Consider the following 23115-nt stretch of genomic DNA (forward strand, 5'->3'; position numbering starts at 1 on the left):
GTTTTCGATATCACAAACTAGTCAAAACATTTACTAAATTTTATCATCGGTACAAGGACATCATTCGTAAATATAAATCAACATGCAGACATCTTATACGTTCAGGTATTTCACATCCAATATTTTATGGTAATATTCTTTACAAAGCACAAAAATGTCGGCATTCACCTCAAAAGCTAACCAAACCTTTAAACAGACTTATTCAGAAGGGATATAGTTATGATACTGTTGTCAGGTCATTAAAGATGGCATATTTTGGTATTAATATTGATTCACTCGTAGGGGTTTGCATCGGAAATAAACACATTTATTCTAAAACCAGTTGTTGGCATGATACGGGTTATGTTCTTCTCATATATTTTATGATGCTATGATACCAGTGGCGGATCCAGAAATTTTCATAAGGGGGTGCCCACTGACTGCCTAAGAGGGGGCCCGCTCCAGTCATGCTTCAGTGATTCCCTAAATAATCAACCAAATTTTTCCCACAACAGGGGGGCAGGGCCCCTTGGAAAACCCTCTAAATCCGCCTCTGGATACTAAACCCCTAACGGGAGGGATTGTACTTGATTTTCATATGATGAAGATATAATCTTTCAATCAGTTTAATTGAGGTCTGGAGCTGGCATGTCAGTAACTGCTAGTAGTCCTTTGTTAATTTATGTATCATTGTCATTTTGCTTAGTTTCTTTTGTTACCTATTCTGACATCGGACTCGGACTTCTTTTAAACTGAGTTTCACTGTGCGTATTGCTATGTGATTCTTTATTCTACATTGGCTAGAGGTATAGGGGGAGGGTTGAGATCTCACAAAACATGTTTAACCCCGCCGCATTTTTGCGCCTGTCCCAAGTCAGGAGCCTCTGGCCTTTGTTAGTCTTGTATGTTTTTTTTAATTTTAGTTCCTTTATATGTTTTGGAGTTTAGTGTGACGTTCATTTTCACTGAACCAGTACGCAATTTTATTAAGGGGCCAGCTGAGGACCACCTCCGGACGCGGGATTTTCTCTCTGCGTTGAAGACCCATTGGTTGTCTTCGGCTGTTATCTGCTCTTTGGTCGGGTTGTTGTCTCTTTGACATTTTCCCCATCTCCATTTTCAATTTTACATAGACCAAGGTGAGCGACACAGGCTCTTTAGAGCCTCTAGTTTCTTTCCTCAGGGAAATATTGTTTTTATGTCCCTTTTGGTCATATAGCTTCTCAATCAAATATTTAAAAATCCTTGGCTTTTAAATGTGGTGTTCCTAATTAAGTTAAATCCAGAAAAAGGCTTTGAACGCTCAAAATTAATATTACATTAGTGTTATACCGTGTTCACACTATACAATCTGCACCAGAACAAACTCGGATTAAAATGGCATTACTGAATGATACATCATTTTCATTTACTTTTGAAGAGTAGATGATATTTCTAACTTTATTTTTATGTAATACTAATATTGTTATACGATAATGTATTTTTTTCAAAGTGCAAAGTATTTGAATATTTCAATTATGTTTTTACAGGTATTTATCAAGTTTACAATTTAGAGGAATAAGTGATAACTGGTTTATATTGAACTGTGTATTCTATTGAAGTTTCAAATTAGATATATTCTGTCATGAACCAATATTCTTTGTTATGCTGAATTAATGGTTGAATTTCAGTCCGAATCAACACTTGTCTTACATACTTAAAACTAATACACATGTACTGTATGTTTCTACATTTTTTCCAGTGACTCAGTACTTCTTTCATTAGCTGGGGAGGGAACAAGTTTATATTCAGGATTTATTATCTTTACGGTTCTTGGATTCATGTCAACATCATTCTCAGTTCCAATAGACAAACTAGTAAAGTCAGGTAAATATTATAGATTAGAAAAAAAAATTCTACATATTCACCTAAAGAAAATCCTAACACAACCAGAAGTTATATAAAATGTGTTTACTATTTACTAGTATTTCGTGTTTGAATTGACAATCTTCAGATAAAACACATAACTATGTCTCGGCCAAGACAACACGGTTAGGGGTAAAATAAAGGAAATTACTCGATCATAGTTGATATAGAATTAAATGAATGTGAACGAAAACGTTATAACGGCTTAATGTTTATCCAAATTGGTTTGAAAGTTTCAATAAAATTGTTTACCTTTATAGATATCCAAGCCTAGATGTTCCATTCGATTTATCTGGAAACATCATATCATCGTGCAAAAACATTAACGGTACCAATTTTACTACAACATATGCGCATTTCGACAATTAATGCCTCTTCAGTGATGCTAGAGGCAAATATATTTGAAAATCTAAAACATATTACAAACACAGAAGAGATGATAAAACCAAAAAGGGTCAAAAACAAAGTAAAACCCGGACTAGAATTAGACCTATGCAGCGTCGTCTTGATGAAAGCTTAATCCTTTGTACCCGATCTTATTAAAATGAAGTAAAACAAAATCCAAATTTTAGGGCAAAAAAAAACCACAATGGACGACTTATTACGTCTCTCCATGAATTACATTAAAAACTGAATAAAGATTAACTGGAAATTTTACGAAGAACACCGATAGACACCTTTTTATATTTTAAACATTTGAGAAAAGAAATGTAATATTATTCATTTTGCATTCCAAATCTAATTCATCAAACAATGTCATCAGGTTGATATACTATTTGAGTCATTGCCTACTTCCCAAGAATTTTAATTGACAAAGACAATAAACTTGGTTCTATTATTTATAAACTAAGATCGACGTTAAGAGCAGAACCAGTTTTCGGTTCCGATAAGCTAAATTAAGGCAGCTGTTTTTACCGAGGTGCAAATCTCGTAAATTGATTAGGAAGAGACAAATCAAATTAACAAATAAAAACTGAGGAATTCGCATGAAATCCAAGAAGGAACTAAAATGTTATGCATGTATCACCTGCCATGCGAATTCACACTCCGTCAAAAGTCACAACCGGGAACAGGATACTATCGGTTAAGTTACAAATTGATTTTAAACACCGTTGAAAACATTCTTAACAGGTGTGGATTTTTATGCATATAGAGGTACTAGCCATTCCACACTGACAAATGGCTGCAATGTACGACCATAACAAGACTAGAAGATCTATATCAACATACATGCTTGCCGGTTGCCTATAATTGCTTAGTTTCTTATCCCAGGCATAGATTACCTTAGCCGTATTTTGAAATTTGGGTCCTCAGTGCTCTTCAACTTTGTACTTTTTTTGGCTTTCTAACTATTTTGATCTGAGCGTCACTGATGAGTCTTATGCAGACGAAACGCGCGTCTGGCGTATCAAATTATAAGCCTGGTACCTTTGATAACTATTTACACCACTGAGTCAATGCCACTGCTGATAGACGTTTCGTCCCCAAGGGTATCACCAGCCCAGTAGTCAACACTTCGGTGTTCACATGAATATCAATTATATGGTCATTTTTATAAATTTACTGTTTGCAAAAGTATGAATTATTCGAAATACTAAGGATTTTCTTATCCCAGGCATAGATTACCTTAGCCGTATTTGGCACAACTTTTGGAATTTTGGGTCCTCAATGCTCTTCAACTTTGTATTTGTTTTGGCTTTCTAACTATTTTGATCTGAGCGTCACTGATGAGTCTTATGCAGACGAAACGTGCGTCTGGCGTACCAAATTATAAGTCTGGTGGTACCTTTGATAACTGTTTACATCTACTTCATTTGAACTTTGGTGGATAGTTGGCAATTTTTATATGGGATGGCCAATTTTATAAACGGCTCTGAAATACTAATCCGTTCATTCAATGAAACATTAACTTTTGAAAACTACATCAATATTCTGAAAGATAAAGATATCACTTTTAGTAAATTCAGAATGATAAATCATAAACTTCCTATCGAAACTGAACGAAGGACGATCATTTCTCGTGAGCTTAAATAAAAATTGTCAAAACAAAGTAATGTTAGAATGCTACAAAATAAAAACGATTGAAAAAAAAGCAAAAGAAAACCAAATTTTGTCAATCCGGGACATAATAAATGTAAAATTATTTACAAATTCTTTTAAAATTTATAGATATATTTTACGTTTTGTTTTTTTGTTGTTGTTGCTTGTTTGATCTTTTATGTGTTTTTTTTGGAAAAATGTAAAATAACATATTAAGCTGGACAATTATTTGCGAAAGTTGTATTTCAAGGAATTACGAATACCATTAAAAATTATAAAAAAAAACTAAATTTTATATTCCATAAATTGGTAGAATGTTATAAATCAAAGCTCTCTATAATTTTGCTTTTAGAATTTGAAATCAGTTTAACATTTTCAGGTCCTGGACTGGGTTTTATAGTGTACCCAGAAGCATTAGCCCAATTACCTGGACAAAATGTTTGGGCTTTTATATTTTTTGTGATGCTGTTGACAGTTGGTTTAGATAGTCAGGTATATTGATGTTCTCAACAAACTTAAGTTATATTCAACTTATTAAGTTTGTACTCTTTTTTTTATTATTTATCTCTTTGCTGGGAAGTATACATTTATTTACATTTTTTTATTGTGTTAATGAAACATTCTTGCGTTTATTCTTTTGAGGTTCAACAAGATATTTGAAACGAAACACGTTGGAATTATAATTCATAGTTGATAACCGTTATAGAACCAGTAGGTGAAGACATATGAAATAATTGAGTATTGAGCAGTTTGTTTTCGCCTGTATTAAATATCTGATTTTTAAACAAAACAAAAGACGCAGAACTGAACTGACAGGCGTTCAAATGTTTTTATAATGCTGAACTTGCAGATTGCCAGACTTAAAACTGGAGCGGGCATGTATTTCTCACAACATTTGAACATTTAAGTGTACGTGTGGCCGTAAATTCATGAGATACTTCACCTTCACTGTTTTATATTGTTCTGTTCAATCTAATACTAAACTCTGTTCCTGTGCAAACGTTACGTCAATCACGTAACGAGACCTCAGCATATCATAAAGAAGACCTTTACTAGTCGTTAAGCTTTCAAGACTTTTAAAACACTACGATAAACAGATTATTGAGTTCCCTCCATTAAACACGAAGTATTATTTAAGACAATGATTAACTACATCATCAGACTGAAAGTCAGTTATTTGTATCAAATTATTTTATAACATCCCAGGGACTGCTTCCAATTAGAAAAAACACTACTTAAAATAATAAGATATAATTACGGAAAAGATGGAATATGTTGTATTTACACAAAGTCCTTACACAAACCTAACTGAACCTAAAGCAAGTGAACGGCGATTTTATTGCAGTTTCTCATCACTTATTCACAGTGAGATATTAAACATTGTGCAACAGCTCACATCTTCCTGGGAGTTCTACATCTGTGCATTTGCAGTTATTAGATTGGTTCTAGGACTACAGCTATTTTGCTTTGTTCGACGCGAACACCAAACTGTGTACTGAAGGCAAAAGTTCGACCTGACAGTTAAACAAAAAATCCGTTGTATGAGGACACAGTATAAAACTGTTTTGTTTCACAATTTGTTCCAATATAGACAACATTTTATGTAGGCTTGTCGAATAGCAAAAATTGAAAGCAACCTTTTTGATGTAGCAATGTTTATATAGTAAATAATGTTATATTTCAGTTCGCATATTGTGAGGCTGTTATTGTAGCTTGTACAGACAGATTTAAAAAACTGAGAAAACGAAGAATCCTGTTTGTTATAGCTTTTTGCATTGCAAACTTCCTTCTTGGTTTAATAATGGTTACACAGGTACTGACTATTCTTATCATAAAATTTTGTCTGTCACAAATAAAAAATCTGAAAATTAAAATAGGGCTTCATAAATTTCGTGAATCCAAAGCGCTTTTCTAGATTTAACTTCATCAAGAACGCGCAAGCCGACACATATTTGCAGCCAAAGCTGTACAAATACCTGAACATAGTCATCAATAGTATATTTTCCGAATGTTTGATTTCTAGTGGAAATAAAACTTCTTCTTGATAAAAAGAAGTTTTTTTTAGTTCGTTATCATTTCATGTTTATCATTTCATATTGGGTTAAAACTAACTGGATCAACATAAGAAGATAGAAGGAGTAAGGGAGGAGTGAGAGAGGAAAATCTTATATGACATACAATTTGAAAAAAAACGCAAACAGTACATACTTAAATATTGCTTTTTTAGTGGTTTACTGATTAGACTCGTATAATAATTTGCTGTATGTGTTATTCGAGATATCCCCTGTAAAGCCTGCATAACAATTTTATCATATTCGAGTGTCTTTATTTCAACACTAATTACAATACTGATCTTCGAATTTCTTCACAGGGTATATGGGCTTATATACTCTGTCAAGGTAAACGATCATATTGCAGGATTAGCTGGAATATGTCACTCCAGCATAATGTATATTATTAATCTTATTTATCTGCTTGCATTGAATTTATTCATTTTATTTAGTAGATGATCTTAAAGACTTTTTTCATACTTTTATAGGGAGGCATATTCGTATTCCAGTTGGTTGATTGGTACATAGCAGCATTTTCTCCGGCCGTTTTTGGACTCATTGAATGCATTGTCTTTGGTTGGATATACGGTAATAGCAATAAAGTAGTCTGATATTTCCAGGCTATTCAATAGTATAGAAACACATTATGTATTGTTTTACACAAAGAAAAATATATGATGCTAACGAAAAAACTATATCAATATTTTTTGAATCACTGAAATAATTATAACACAAAAAGTATAAACTGTTAATGTTGTTGCTGCATGTACATGAATAAAAGAGGAACAGAAGCGGATGTCGGTCTGAATGACTGCATACTTCATTTGTATTGAAGGGTAATATGAAAAATGGACTGGTTCCCTGTCCTTTATCTGTTTGCCTCTGACAGGTGAACAGACAAGATTGACTCAGATACCCGTACGTTGCAAGGGTTTGAACAAGCTTATATAAAAAAAGAGTAAAAAATGTAAAATTTACAGATGTCTTTTCTTTATTTGTGTCGTATTTTTGCTTTTCTCATTTACGTGTATACTCGACAGATACTTTTATTAATGCGCAATAAAATTGTTATATTTAGGATTTGACAGATTCTCAAAAGATGTTCATTTGATGCTTGGAAGGGGGATACCAATTTTCTTCAGAATCTGTATTTGCTTTATAACACCTACTTTTCTTTTGGTGAGTACAATGCAATCTCATAGAACTATATCTAGCGTCTGGCGCAAATACAAAATTTCAATCCTGGTATCCATGATTAGTTTATCTAGGTAGAATGAAGTTTTATGATTTTTTTTGTAGCTTGCAGGTAAGCATCAGTTTTTGACGAAGAAGTGCAACAGTTTTTGTATAAAAAGAATGACCATCATAGATTCAAATATCTCGTTTCAGGAAGGGAAAGTTTAATCTTTTCTGATTGATTTGAACGAAAAGTCTTGATTTTTTTTAATGACAAATAATTTGTTACGTTGGGTTAATGAGATGATTTCCAACGGACAGTCTGTATTCCTAGAGAAACAAGGTGTGCTTTTCTTTTATTGTTGGTGACTGGTTCCTTGTTTCGTATGAGCCAGATTCCAAACAGGGATTATAAAAAAAAGAATGAACAGATTTTATTTTATCCTATAAATTCGCGATAAGCTATATAGATAATGTCCTTTCACTAGATAACTGAAACCTGCTTCCAATGATTACATGTGACGAAATACACTCATTTTCCAGCTATCAGTAGTTACAATGTTGAAAAAAATGTGTAGACCTTCCAAAACGGCTATTCTCTACCCAAAAGAAAATCGGTGGAATCGATTCGTGTTAGCATTGAAAAATAATTAATTTTTATTTCACTAGTGTTTTGGAAGCTCTAAATACACGTATGTAATTGTAAGTTAACCTTTGATTATACTGGATGCAACAAAACAATGGGTTCAAAAATAACCAGAAAATGGTAGAAATCTTTAGAAATCAGATGAATAAATTAATATAAGTTCCTTTTGAATAAATCTTTTAGCATTTCCCACACGAATTATGGTATAAAATATCTTCGAATAGGTTTCCTTCATCAGCATGGTCAGCTCAAAAAGAATTGACGACAGTATTCAATTTGATGCCAGACTTTTCAGTCTATATATAATAGTAATTGACTGTTGTCAAGCCATTTCTGCTTTGCCAAAATTAAATGTAGCGAAAAACATAAAATATTTGTCATTTTATCGAACAAGTTAATAGTATATCTGTTATTATACTCTATAATTAAACCAGTGGTCACATATTATCATTTTATCATTTCAGGGATTGTTTGTTTACAGCTTGACATCATATAAACCCCCAACATACGGGTCTTACGAATATCCACCTTTAGCAGCAGCGTTTGGAACATTTTTGTCAGTTTTACCGTTAATGCCAATATTTATTTGTGCTTTTGGTGTTGTTTTACATGCACCTGGGGAAACGCTGAAAGATGTAAGTGGTTTTTTATTGTTGTATGTTTAAAAAAGTAAAATCAATACCTTTGGGAATCAAAACTCGAAGAAAATTGCTATCAAAGTTCTTATGAAAAGATACATCTTCAAGGGGGCTAAAAGAGGTAAAAATAGGTTTTATATTTAACGATCTTCTTCTATAGAACCATCGAACCAATTGCACCCGTGAATGTTCTTAACAAGTGTTGTTACTTTGGTGCCATCAGAATGGTCGACAGCTGATACCAAAGTTTTCATTGAAACCCTACGTAAAATTATATTTTGCTTTTCTTTTCAAGCCAGATGAAGTAAAATGAAAAACAAGCCATGCACATACTCATCAAGAGAGGTTACTTTGGTCTTTATGAACCTTAAGTATTGCCTTAAGGGATAAACAAAGGAGTCAGATTGATAAAAGTTTTCCAGAATTGGATACCAAACTAGTCGGATATGTTCATTTGAAGGTCCTTTACAAGTGTTACTTAATGCAAATCAGAAATTCAATATGTCCTGTGGGCAAAGTTTAAATTAAATTTTAATGGGGAAAATCATTTTGATATTATTTCCCAAAACAATGTTCTTTAGGAGGTACTTACCAAGTGTTGTTACTTTGGTTCTAATGAAACGTCAAATGAGGATTCAAGGGATCCCAAAAAATGGGTTCTAGTGATCCAATTTTGAGAGTTCCAATGTACCAATTAAGACGAAACTGTGCAGGGATGTTTCTGTAATCTGTTACAAGTGTTGTTATTTTCAAAAATTTGAAAAGGCCGCTAGCAGAAATCAAAGTGTTCATTAAAACGCTGAGGTATATTATTTTTAAAGTTCTGCTTGAGAACAGATGAAAGGAAATAACAACAAACCATGTAGAAATGTTCTTATGAAGGTACTTACCATAAGTCATTACTTTGGTTCTGATGAAAAGCCTTTTTTTTTTTGCTATTTCGGCAAAATCTTTAAGCAGTCTTTGTTTTGGGGGAAAAGATTTCATGAAATTCAATCACAATCCTATTGTCACAGGCTTGATAGCTACATTTTCGATATCTGCCTTTGAGAAGCACAAACAAGATAGTGCAAACATATCTGCCTTTGAGAAGCACAAACAAGATAGTGCAAACATATCTGCCTTTGAGAAGCACAAACAAGATAGTGCAATGTTGTTTTTGACTATGTCAATCAATTTTTAAATGTTATATACTTAGGTATTCAAGTTACAAAATGATGAGTATGTGTATAGACATACTTTTCAAGAAAACTATGTTTTGAAAATGACATAAGTTGTGCATGGTGTATGAAATTATCTGTTTTTTAAAAACAGGTTCAACTACGATTATGAACAACTGAAGATAACCCAATTCAAAACAATGCCTTCCATTCCTTAATACAATGATGCATTGTTTAATTTTAATGTCATATCGCAAAGAAATAGCAATCTTAACCCTTTGGTGCTCACAAACACTTTGATTTTGTGGGGTTTCTTTTCGTATAATTATTAATCAATTACTAGCTCGTCGTGTGTCGCAAGAAATGTCCGACGTTGTGGTTTCAAAGACTAAATGAGGTTACGGAGATTATGTTCTTATATTGTAAAAATATGTATTTATACATAAACCATTTCCGGGGACATAAAAAGCAGTTTTGAAAGTACACTATTTACATCTACATTGTAATCGTTTTCATTTCAGAAATTTGCAACAGCGTTGAAACCAACTCCGAAATGGAAACCTGTCAGTAAGGAACTTCAGGACAGTTACTATGACAGTGACAGTGAAAGTAATAGAAGTTTGATTGAGAAAATAAAATTGAATGTAATGGGGCGAACATAATATTTCGCCAAAGACTATATTGAGATTTTGGACACGTTAAAATATGATTGTAATGTAAAATAAGGGATTCTTAAATAATTCTATACCGTTCACTCATTTTTTTTTAATAAATATAAAAGTTGTATCTTGAAAATCCATTGTTCATTCAAATGTGTTTGTTTTGAAAATTTCTAAATAATCACGCTGGAATTAAATAAAGATGTGCGGTCGACTTCATTCTTATTTGTTTCACTCACTGTGTCAAAATACGAAGCTCAAGGGTTGATGGAACCCAATGGAGTTTGAATATTAAAGAAACAATATTTTATACTTAAAAGTTTTTTAAAACAAATCTATGTATGTCTGTGATGTATGTTTACACAGTTTTGGCTGCTGGATCCCATTTATTGTCACATTAACCTATTATGTCTGTTTGGATTGCTTACCCTACGTTTTCAATGTAACGGAACTATAGACAACTGTCATACAAGTGGGAAGTTTAACTAGCTTCAAAACTAGGTTTAACCCTACATTTTCCTCGGAAGTCAGGAATATGACAGTTGTTTTTCACCTGTTGCGTTGATTGATAGCGTTTAATTTTGTCAGTTTTAATGGACTTCCCTGTTTTGAATTTTCCTTGGAGTTCGGTATTTTTGTTATACTTTTTTACATATATTTATCAATTAAATCTAAATGATAATCATGGCAATGCATTGATCTTTGATTTAGACGATTTTGATGAAATACTGCCTATTTTACATGTAGAGAAAAAATTAAAACAGTAATTTATCGTACGTCGAAAAGTAAGAGACACATCAAGGTAACAGACAGAAAACTGAAGGATCACATGAACTTCAATAGGAGAGAGAACTGGTGTGCCGACAGGGTTAATGTAACCTGCTAGGCATTCATCACCCGCGATGCGAATTCACAATCAGTCAAAATGTCACAATCGGGAATAGGACACAACCGGTAAAATAACAGATCAGACGACTATACTGGTATCTAAAGATCTAAGACCACGAAAACATGTCGCTAAAAAAACGAAAAATCGTATTAACTAATATCTTGTTTCAAAAGACATCCATAAACAAAATGAATTGATATAATTTTTATACGACCGCAAAAAAATTTTTGTGGTCGTATATTGGTATGACGTTGGCGTCGTCGTCATCGTCGTTGTCGTCGTCGTCCGGTATCGTCGTCGTCGTCCGAAGACATATTAGTTTTCGCACTCTAACTTTAGTTTAATTGAATGGATCTCAATGAAATTTTACCATAAGGTTCAATACCACAAAAGGAAGGTGGGGATTGATTTTGGGGGTTATGGTACCCACAGTTAAGGAATTAGGGGCCAAAAATAAGCATTTTTGTAACTTACAGACATAACTTGTGTGTAAGTGTATGGATCTCTCTGACATTGTACCACAAGGTTCCATATCACAAAGGGAATGCTGGGATTGATTTTGGGGGTAATTGCCTCAAAATTTTAGGAATAAGGTGCCAAAAAGGGGCAAAAAACAAGCATTTTTCTAGTTTCATGACATTAACTTGTGTGTTAGTGTATGGATCTCTCTGACATTGTATCACAAGGTTCCATATCATAAAGGGAATGCTGGGATTGATTTTGGGGGTAATTGCCTCCAAATTTTAGAAATTAGGGGCAAAAAAGGGGCAAAAAACAAGCATTTTTCTAGTTTCATGACAATAACTTGTGTGTAAGTGTATGGATCTTTCTGAAATTGTACTACAAGGTTCCATATCACAAAGGGAAAGCTGGAATTGAGTTTGGGGGTAATCGCCCCAAAAGTTTAGGAATAAGAGGCCAAAAAGGAGCAAAAAATAAGCATTTTTCTAGTTTCAAGACATTAACTTGTGTTCAAGTGTATAGATCTCTCTGAAATTGTACTGCAAGGTACCATACCACAAAGGGAAGGCTGCGATTAATTTTGGGGGTAATTGCCTCAAAATTTTAGGAATAAGGGGCAAAAAAGGGAAAAAAACCAAGCATTTTTCTAGTTTCAGGACAATAACGTGTGTGTAAGTGTATGGATCTCTCTGAAATTGTACTGCAAGGTACCATACCACAAAGGGAAGGCTGGGATTGAGTTTGGGGTGATGAATCATAAGGGGGTTCAAAAAATTTGAGGGGGGATTTTTTTAAAATTTTTTTCTTTTAAATTTTCCATTTTAAATTGTTTTTTTCTGATTTATATATAAAAGCAAATAATAATGATATGGTTTGAATAGGTAAATTAAAAAAAATTAAGTTCTTAGACCACATTCATTCTGTGTCAGAAACCTATGCTGTGTCAAATATTTAATCACAATCCAAATTCAGTGCTGTATCAAGCTTGAATGTTGTGTCCATACTTGCCCCAACTGTTCAGGAATCGACCTCTGCGGTCGTATCAAGCTGAGCCCAGCGGAGCATTTTATTAGTTTCTGTTCTCTACTTAAGTTAGCCTCAACCAAATGTTATGAGACTTACACATAATGCTTATTACCACAAAACTCAGATCAAGTTCAAATTTGGGTAGTGTCACGTTTACCGTTCTTCAATTATGTCCCTTTATAACTATATGATATGCAAGCGGGGGCATCATCTGTGTCCACATGTGGACACTATCCACATTTATTTTAGATTGTGTCTACCAGTAGTCCAAATTAATGTGTCCAAAAGCCTAATGAGATAATGTTATGTTGGGATGTGTACCAGTAGTCCATTTTAGCGTGTCCACTATAAGATGTAGAAACATAGTTGTTGTAACTGGTAACTTTTACTTTTAGGCTGGATTTATAACCCCTGTTAAAAGAATTGTATGTATTGAGCATACTAGGATCAACATAAAGGAATCACAAATATAAGTTGTCAAGTGTATCATCATCTCCCTTTGGATAGTCTGATACCTTCACAGAAACCAAACCTTTACAGATAAAGAGAAGGTGTAAACCATCTGTCTTTTACCTCTATACTTAACAAACCTTTACAGATTACCACAGTAAGAGAAGGTGTAAATTATCTGTCTTTTACTTCCACACTTACCAAACCTTTACAGATTACCACAGTAAGAGAAGGTGTAAATTATCTGTCTTTTACTTCCACACTTACCAAACCTTTACAGATTACCACAGTAAGAGAAGGTATAAACTATCTGTCTTTTACTTCCATACTTACCAAACTTTTACAGATTACCTCAGAAAGAGAAACTTGTAAACTATCTGTCTTTTACCTTCACACTAACCGAACTTTTACAGATTACCACAGTAAGTGAAGGTGTAACCTATCTGTCTTTTACTAAGTCGATACTTACCAAACTTTTACAGATAACCTCAGAAAGACAAGGCGTAAGCTATCTGTCTTTTACTTCCATACTTACCAAACTTTTACAGATTACCACAGTAAGAGAAGGTGTAAACTATCTGTCTTTTACTTCAATACTTACCAAACTCTTACAGATTACCACAGTAAGAGAAGGTGTAAACTGATTCTGTCTTTTACCTCCACACTTCCCAAACTTTTACATTACCACAGTAAGAGAAGGTGTTAACTATCTGTCTTTTACCTCCACACTTACCAAACATTTACAGATTTGACCATAAAAAGAGAAGGTGTGAACTTTCCATTTAAAGATCACATCCATATCTCTAGGCTTTTCAAAAGCAAAACGGGTTTCAGTATGTTTTCAACTCCTCTCAGATGAGAAAACAGTTTTACAACCCAGACTTGTGTATGTTATAGAGGTAGAATGGGATGAGGGCTGGTTTATGTTGATTAGGCAAAAGTGAAAAATAAAATAATTTCAATATTTGTCCTAAAACATCTTTATATTACTTACTGAATGTTAAACATTGTTTAAATTGTATTCTTTCTAAAAAAAAACCAAAAAATAGGGAAATTAGACAGCTCTTACAGAGCTTGAATTAAAAATAGGCCAAATAAGATTGGTTCAATTATATCAGACAGGCAGCTGACAGATATCTGTCCCAGTTATGATCCACATAAACTTTTACCAATTGTAGGTTTCAAGATTCCTTCTTAGACAAAGTGTTTAGCTTAAACATATTTAATTGTTCAAAATGACAAATGGATTAGACACAACTTTTAAAACTTCAAGTATTAATTATTTGCTTCCTCAGTGTTCCAATTTACAGTTTATTTTTCTAACTTAACTGAGGAAAATAGGGGGTATATATTTAGATAGTGGAGGTTAGGCTGATTTATCTGCATGTCTTCAGTTTAAATTAATGGGTACTTCCACCCAGTAAAATTATGAAATGTTGAGATCAATAAAATGTTACTGCATGAAAAGATCAACTCCATATAACATTGGTGATGTCACTGAAAGGTAGTTTTAAACAGGATGAGGGCGTTTGGTAGAATTTTTCGCAATAGTGCTGCAATCTTAATTATAATATATGATCACACATGCATCATACTAATAAACTTATACCCAGACCAGACATATCATTGTATCCACAGTTTATTTTTAGTATTCCTAATTGATATTCACATTGACACACTGATAAATGTACATGTACATGCATAATGACATATGGTAGGTTTTTTGTTATAAGATAGCGAGCTTTAGTTCAAACAATGACAGAGCACAGTCCCGTGTGTGTTGTCCGTAATCAGTTTTATAAACACACTATTTTATATAGTCAATGGCCTTCATTTTTATTTGCATGGTCTAAAAAGATTAAATTTTAATTTCACTTTATATTTTCAGTGTCATTGACATCATATTACCAAAAGAGTTGTCAATATTAAAATGATGTAAATAACACAGTAGGCATTCTTTAACATCTGAGTGATTTAATGTTTGTGTTTACTGTTTTACATACAAAATGCATACTTTGCTCTGACTAGAATTACCAAATATGGTTTATGGGTGGTTACGCTTCAGTATTCGTCAGTCCCTGTGGTTATTTGAAGTCAGAGTGCCCCGCTCTTATGTCATCTTCGTACATTTCTCAATTGGCGTCGTCGTTCGAAGACACATTAGTTTTCGCACAATAACTTTAGTTTAAGTGAATGGATCTCTATGAAATTTTACCATAAGGTTCAATACCATAACAGGAAGGTTGGAATTGATTTTGGGGGTTATGGTACCAACAGTTAAGGAATTAGGGACCAAAAAGAGGCCAAAAATAAGCATTTTTGTAACTTCCAGACAATAACTTGTGTGTTAGTGTATGGATCTCTCTGACATTGTACCACAAGGTTTCATATCACAAAGGGAATGCTTGGATTGATTTTGGGGGTAATTGCCTCAAAATTTTAGGAATTAGGGGCCAAAAAGGGGCGAAAAACAAGCATTTTTCTAGTTTCATAGCAATAACTTGTGTGTTAGTGTATGGATCTTTATGAAATTGTACTACAAGGTTCCATATCACAAAGGGAAATCTGGGTTTGAGTTTGGGGGTAATTGCCCAAAACGTTTAGGAATTTAGGGCCAAAAAGGTGCCAAAAAAAACAAGCATTTTTACAGTTTCCAGACAATAACTTGTGTTCAAGTGTATGGATCTCTCTGAAATTGTACTGCAAGGTACCATACCACAAAGGGAAGGCTGGGATTGAGTTTGGGGGTGATGAATCGTAAGGGGTTTAAAACATTTGGAAGGGGGGGGGGGGGTTATTCCTTTTTTTTTTTCCTTTTTTTTTCTTTTTTTTCTTTAAATTTTTTTCATTTGAAGTTGGTTATTTTTTTTTTATTTATATAGAAAAGCAAATAATAATGATATGGTTTGATTTCATCAAAAATTGAAATATTGGGGTTCTTTGATATGCTGAATGTAACCGTGTATTTAGATTCTTAATATTTAGTCCTGTTTTCAAATTGGTCTACATTAAGGTCCAAAGGGTTTGAAATTAAACTTAGTTTGATTTTAACAAAACTTGAATTATTGGGGTTCTTTGATATGCTGAATCTACCGTGTATGGATTTAGATTTTGGATATTGGACCATAATAGGTAAATCAAAATTTTTTAAGTTCTTAGACCACATTTATTCTGTGTCAGAAACCTATGCTGTATCAAATATTTAATCACAATCCAAATTCAGAGCTGTATCAAGCTTGAATGTTGTGTCCATACTTGCCCCAACTGTTCAGGGTTCGACCTCTGCGGTCGTATCAAGCTGCGCCCAGCGGAGCATTTTATTGTTTGTGTTAAGAGTTTCCTTATTCCATTTCTATAAGTAGTCAAAATTAGCAAAAATCTCTCAAAATAGCAATTTTAGTCCTCTTTAAGCACTATATAATTTAAGGTAGCACCACAGTCTAACAATGATTTTTTGAAGATATTTTTTTTTATCACATAATTTTGAATTAAGTATTATTCTGCACAGTTTGTAAAAATCCCAAAGTCATTATCATATCACAACAGGGAGTAAATTGATAATGAACTTATGTAAATAAAAGCACATGGTAATTAATCTAAATATATAGGCATTTGGGAAGGGCTAATATGTCAATCCTCTGTTGATACCAGTGTCCAGCTGTTAATCCCTGACCACAAGATAAATATTGTGGTCTTATCTCATTGTATTGCAACAAAAGTAATTTATATAACATGTTTATAAACAGAGAAAAAGAAAAAGATATGAAGGAAAAAATCTAAAGGGAAGAAATCTACAAAAAATGAAAAAAAATATGGAAAAGAGTGTGAAAGTATCTTTGAAAGCCTCTGACTGCCTGTATAAATTTCTTCTATTTGGTCTTCTACATTTAAATACAGTTTTAGGCATTTTAACCCATTTTAAGTTTATGTGAATTTTTTCAATTCCATAAACCTCAAAACTCATGTGGGAGTGTCTTTTTTTAAAGAAGTGGATGGGGCTTGGATCTTTTTATTAACATGTCTTTTGGTGCACAATTTTAATGTTCTAGCTTAAATTTCAGTAATAGTATATTTCTTTTTAAAATACAAATGAAATTTATTCTTTATAGTGAGAATAATGATATTAAATATTGATTATATGTAGCTGGTCAATCCTGTAATTCTCTTATCTTAGACTGTCTGGACAGAGGCGGAGCTTTGTCTATATGTGATTACTACATCACAGATATTGGTCAAATCTGTGACGTCAAACTCCCGCCAAAAGCCAAGTTATATATACTTTAGTGTTGCACAGTGCCACACATAATGCAAAATTTACAGCATAAGAGCATTAAAGAGACAAAGTGTGTGGTTCTATTGATAAAGTAATGGTGTCAGAATACTCCTGGGCTATTCCCAGTGGAATTTTTGTATTTGTGTTGCATTTATAGGGGTTCTAAGAGGGAAATTCCGTTTTTAGGTCATTTCTCAGAACAATTTTTCATGAGATTTGTTAGGAAAAAATGAAAATATAAACTTTATGGGTACCCCCTTTGGCTTGACTTTGATATATGTGATTAAAGGGGGTATTTTCTACAATACCGTGTCCCAGTGTTTGGATAATTTGTTTCTAAATGAATTTATAGGTCTCCAAAGATAAAAGGTGAAACGAGGTTTGGCACCCAGCAGTTAAATCAATATATCTTCTTACTGGAGGCATATATCAAAAATCTGAGACATGGTTTTGCAGTTTGTATATGGTTGATTAAAAGGATGAAAACAAATTTTTACTACCATTTGACCTGAATGTGCCATTTCCATCCAAGTTGGAAGACCACTTTTTTGGCAATTAATGAGCTATATTTTGAGATTTATCATACCAAAAATAAATTTATCTATGGATTAAGAAAGAGTAATATTTCAGCTTTAAAATGAGTTAAAGATTTTAAAAATCCATTGAGTAGTTTTGGAGAAATTAATCTTTAAAGACTGTTGGTTGGAATCAGAAAATTCTGACTGTAGTGCTACCTTAAGAAATTGCTTAATAGAACTTCATAAAAGCATAAAGTACTATTTAAACACCATCACCATTTATAATCAATCAAAAAAAAAAAGATATCAAAATGTTATCTATCAAGCAGGCACATAGTTCAATAGTAGAACCAAGCCACAGAAGAAATTCACAGAAACGACAAACAATAAGCTTCAGAATTTCATAAGGACTACCAATCATTAGCATTGTCCGAGTCAGTAATATATACATTGTATTTCTTTACAATTGTGCTTAATGTACAGCTAAGGGTTCTTTGGAGTGTGCATTTTTTTCAATGTTGATAACTTTAAACACATATTGATAATCTATTTCTTATTTCATTTGTATTTATTAAATGATACGACGGAAATATATGTATTATTAAAGTATAATTTGAGCATGAATAAAGATGTCTCTGCCCAACAAATTTTGAATCTACATGACTGAGTGTATTTTATTGGAGTTTTCCAATCCAAACTCCACTTGATGTTATGGGATCCTCGTTTTCTATTAAAATGTAAAATGATTTCTTTAAAACATACTCAAAATGTAAAGTCTAAATGCTAATAACATACTTTAACCGTTTTGAATATTTCATATTTTATTAAATATTCAGCCTCATATTTCTGTTTAAGAAAATAGAAAAATCTAACAAAACAAATTTAGTTGTCACACAGTGTCTGACATGCAATTCATATAATTATTCAATTAATTTGTTTTCGTTAAGAATGTCCTTTTCGCTAATTTTTGATAATTGCTATTTTTTTAAAAATCCAGCAAAATTGCAGTGTTTAGTCATCTTTAGCATTTCTGACTGAGTGAAATCTTCGAAAATACGATATAAAGCTGTTAAAACATATGAATCGGATACTGTGGGTTTAAGTTTAAGTTTTTAAGTCTGATGGACTGAATTTCCTTGTTTTACAACAATTTTAAGGTATATATCAAGCTTCAGTTGTTTCTTGGCTGCGCACGATGTTTCCACATTGGAAATGACGATGGAAAACTACATAAATTCGGCATTTTTTTTCATTTTCATGAAAACGGAGCATATATTGACGTAATTGTGACGTCATAACATCAATCATTTGTCGTTGTGTTTTCATTTTTTACATCACTGGGTCGATACCTCTGCTGGTGGACTATCAGTCCCCGAGGGTATCATCAACTCAGTAGTCAGTACTTCGGTACTGACATGATTTAAAACAAACCTTTCTAAAATTGTCCGTTTATAAATTTTGAAATTATTAGAAACTAATGTTTCAACTCCCTCAGGCAAAGTTGACCTTAGATGGATTTGGCTATTTTTGGGGATCTTTTTGGTCATGTAGCTTTTCAACTGTTTCGGTTCTTATACATCATTGGCTTTCAAATATTCAGCTTTTATCGTGTCTGATAAAGATAAATCCAGAACAGCGCTTCGGATGCATGAAATTTATAACGTGTTGTTTTCATTTTTTTAGAAAAGTAGAACTAAATTGACATAAATAACACTCTTCTCCTGTGCTGTTTGAAAATATAGTTTGTCCAGAGAAAACAATACATGCCACTTCAAAGAAATAAAACTGTTGGAATGCCTCGGGCAAACAAATGACGGAATGTATGAAAATTCTATTATAATGTTATTATAACGGAAATAATTTTAAATTACTTAAAATTTTGTTATAGAAAAAAGTTAAATAACAAAATAAATGAACTCCAAGTAAAATTCAAAACGGAAAGTACTATATCAAATGGGAAAATCAAAAGCTCAAACACATCAAACGAATATAAAACAACTTTCATATTCCTGATTTGGTACAGGCATTTCCTTATGTAGAAAATGGTGGATTAAACCTAGTTTTATAGCTAGCTAAATCTCTCACTTGTATGACAGTCGCATAGAATTCCATTATATTGACAACAATGTGTGAGCAAAACAAACAGACATAATAGGTAAACATGTCAAAAATCGGAGTAATCTTAATCACTACAAAAACAAACAACTATGTCAACAAAGAACAACAAAATGGAATATAGACAAAGCACATACGCAAAAATACAAAAAATGGCCATAGCACAATAACGCAATGGCGGGATGTATAATTACCGAGCAACGCCAAAAGGATATTATTAAAAATGAATTAAACAGTAAAGGTTAAAAATATATACAAAAACAAATAAAAAGAACACTATTACACTTAATTATGATGATAAACAAAGTCAGTAACTGAATCTATACATTTCCTGACCATCATGTATTATTTGTGAAGTAGATACGGAATATTTATCAACAAGGTCTTGGTATCTTTTTAGAAAAAGGACGAGACTTTCTTTGACATAACCCTAGATATGGAGTTTTGTTTTTGTTATCATCTTGTTTAAAGATGCAAAGTTTTGAAATAATTAGGACATCAGCAGATCACCATTTTTGGATAAGGCCCATTGAAAACAGCTACATGAGAATTAGATTACTTTCTCTAGCACTACAAACTGCTCAGAGTCTAAAAAGACCATATTTTGTGCTCGACCAGTAAAGTCGAGCACCTTAACTGTACTCGACTTTGGTCTCGACTTTACTTAATTAGTCTGATTCAGTACTTGACAATCTTGGTGTAGTCTAAAATGGTCTCGACCAAGGCTTGACCAGTCTCAACTCAGTCTTGACCAGTCTCGACCAGTCTCGACAAGTCTTGACCTTCAAATTTAGTCTTGACTGGTCTGAATCAGCCCATCTAATTAAATTAAATATTGATCTTACAAAATTCCAGGTTATTTGGTAGTTTGGTTCATTGCTGTGAAATTAAAGAATTCAATTAATAGGTAAAAAAAAAAGCAAGAATTTTCAGTTTTGATTAAATTCAGATAGTCATCTTTAATTATTTCTATAACTTTTTCAAATCAACTCTGATTTTCATAAAACTATACAGCTATCTCAATTGTATATTGATCTTACAAAATTCCTGGTTGTTTTACTTTGGTTTATTGCTGTCAAATTTAAGAATTTAATTGATAGGTAATTAAATAAGCTATAATTTTCAGTACAAACTGAATTCAGATAGTCACCTTTAAATTTGTTTATTACTTTTTCAAATTAACTTGTTTAGTGGTGAAGTATAAAGTAATATCTCCTGCTTGTGGCAAACTCATTAAAAAGATCACACCTGGTCAGAGAGTATGTAATTCTAAATAAAATTCATTCAAAATTGCAACATCCTGTTTAACTTTAATCCCAAGGCCTTTTGAATTCACTAGATAAGTAATACACGAGTTTAAGAAAAATAGGGCTTTCTTTTTACCTGTAAAACACACATGTACTGATGTAAGTGCTTCTTGTATGCCATGTCTTTGATTTTGACAAAAATTATTTAAATTTGATTGAAATAAATGTTTACTGTAACTTTTGAACACATTTCCTTTTTTAAACGGTTATCAAGGATTGCTATGAAAGTTTGATGTGTTTCCCTCAGTTTTAGTTTGTAACCCGGATTTGTTTTTTTCTCAATCGATTTATGAATTTCGAACAGCGGTATACTACTGTTGCCTTTATCTATAATCATGATTATATTAAATTCTTGTTTTAACAAAACATAGGTGTCATTTTTAAAATTTAATAACTTTTTCAAATCAGCTTGGATTTTCATCAAACTTTTCAGCGATCTTTATTATATATTTATCTTACAAAATGCCAGGTTGTTTTTTATTTTTGTGTATTGCTGTCAAATTTAAGGACTTAGTTAATAGGTAAAAAAAAGGCTAAAATGTTCAGTTTTGACTAAATTCAGATAGATACCTTTAATTTAAATATCTAAATTTGACATCAATAAACCAAATGACCAAATAACCTGGTATTTTGTAAGATAAATATATTAGGGAGATAGCTGTAGATTTTGATGAAAATCCAAGTTGCTTTGAAATAGTTTTAAAAAAATTTAAAGATGACTATCTGAATTTAGTCTGAACTGAAAATTCTAGCTTTTTTTGCCTTGATTAATTAAATCTTTAAATTTGACAGCAATATGCAAACAACATAACAACCTGGGAATCAGTAAGATCAGTGTATAATTGAGATAGCTGTAGAGTTTTTTGAAAATCCAAGTTGATTTGAAAAAGTTATAGAAATAATTAAAGATGACTATCTGAATTTAATCAAAACTGAAAATTCTTACTTTTTTTTTACCTATTAATTAAATTCTTTTTAAAATTTCACAGCAATGAACCAAACTACCAAATAACCTGGAATTTTGTAAGATCAATATTTAATTTAGTTAGATAGGCTGATTCAGACCAGTCAAGACTAAATTTGAAGGTCAAGACTAGTCGAGACAGGTCGAGACAGGTCGAGACTGATCGAGACTGGTCAAGACTGAGTCGAGACTGGTCGAGACAGGTCAAGACTGGTCATCCTTTGTCGAGACCATTTCAGACTACACCAAATATCATCAAGTACTGAATCAGACTTATTAAGTTAAGTCGAGACCAAAGTTGAGTACAGTTAAGTACAGTTAAGTACTATCAAGATAATGTCGAGTCTAGTCGAGTAAAATTTGTGCTCGACTTTACTGGTGGAGCACAAAATATGGTCTTTTCAGACTCTGAACAGTTTGTAGCGTAGTGTTTAACTACTTTTGATCAGAAGGGTTTAATGTTATTAAGTGGCTTTGGGTTTATTTTTATTCTTCTTTCTCATAATTATCCGTTGGCATAATACATCTTAGTAAACAAATAGTCATCTATGTTTACCGATAACGTCAATCAAAAACAAATAGTCATCTGTGTTTTACCGATAACGTCAAAGTACAAACAATCAGTAAATCATAACATATGCATTTAAAAATCAAAATACTTCAACACTAGAAGAGAACTAATAGTTTGTCTGTTTTGAAACCGCTTTGAGGTACCAGCTGTCAAACTACACGCATTTGTACGCCAATTATATAATAAGCAGTGCATTTATTTTGAAACTGCTAGCCGTTTTCAATCAGCATTAACAAACAAATACCTGCATCTTTTTTGTTCGTGGCAAGTGCAAACGATATTTGTT

At 32.6% G+C, this 23115-nt stretch overlaps 1 protein-coding gene across 3 annotated transcripts in view; it reads left to right on the forward strand.

Annotated features, from left to right (window-relative positions):
- The window catches only part of LOC127730251 (sodium- and chloride-dependent glycine transporter 1-like), a 32042-nt gene extending 21574 nt beyond the window's left edge, over nucleotides 1–10468 (forward strand). For all 3 annotated transcript variants that reach the window (XM_052238556.1, XM_052238558.1, XM_052238557.1), the window contains 7 exons: nucleotides 1721–1845; nucleotides 4304–4416; nucleotides 5609–5737; nucleotides 6464–6563; nucleotides 7054–7154; nucleotides 8262–8432; nucleotides 10117–10468. In XM_052238556.1, coding sequence (XP_052094516.1) covers nucleotides 1721–1845; nucleotides 4304–4416; nucleotides 5609–5737; nucleotides 6464–6563; nucleotides 7054–7154; nucleotides 8262–8432; nucleotides 10117–10257 — 880 coding nt within the window. In that variant the 3' untranslated portion in view covers nucleotides 10258–10468. The remainder of the gene's footprint in view (nucleotides 1–1720; nucleotides 1846–4303; nucleotides 4417–5608; nucleotides 5738–6463; nucleotides 6564–7053; nucleotides 7155–8261; nucleotides 8433–10116) is intronic.
- The last annotated feature ends 12647 nt before the right edge of the window (nucleotides 10469–23115 follow it).

This window comes from Mytilus californianus, unplaced genomic scaffold (assembly GCF_021869535.1).
Source record: "Mytilus californianus isolate M0D057914Y unplaced genomic scaffold, xbMytCali1.0.p SCAF_2, whole genome shotgun sequence".
Lineage (NCBI taxonomy): Eukaryota > Metazoa > Mollusca > Bivalvia > Mytilida > Mytilidae > Mytilus > Mytilus californianus.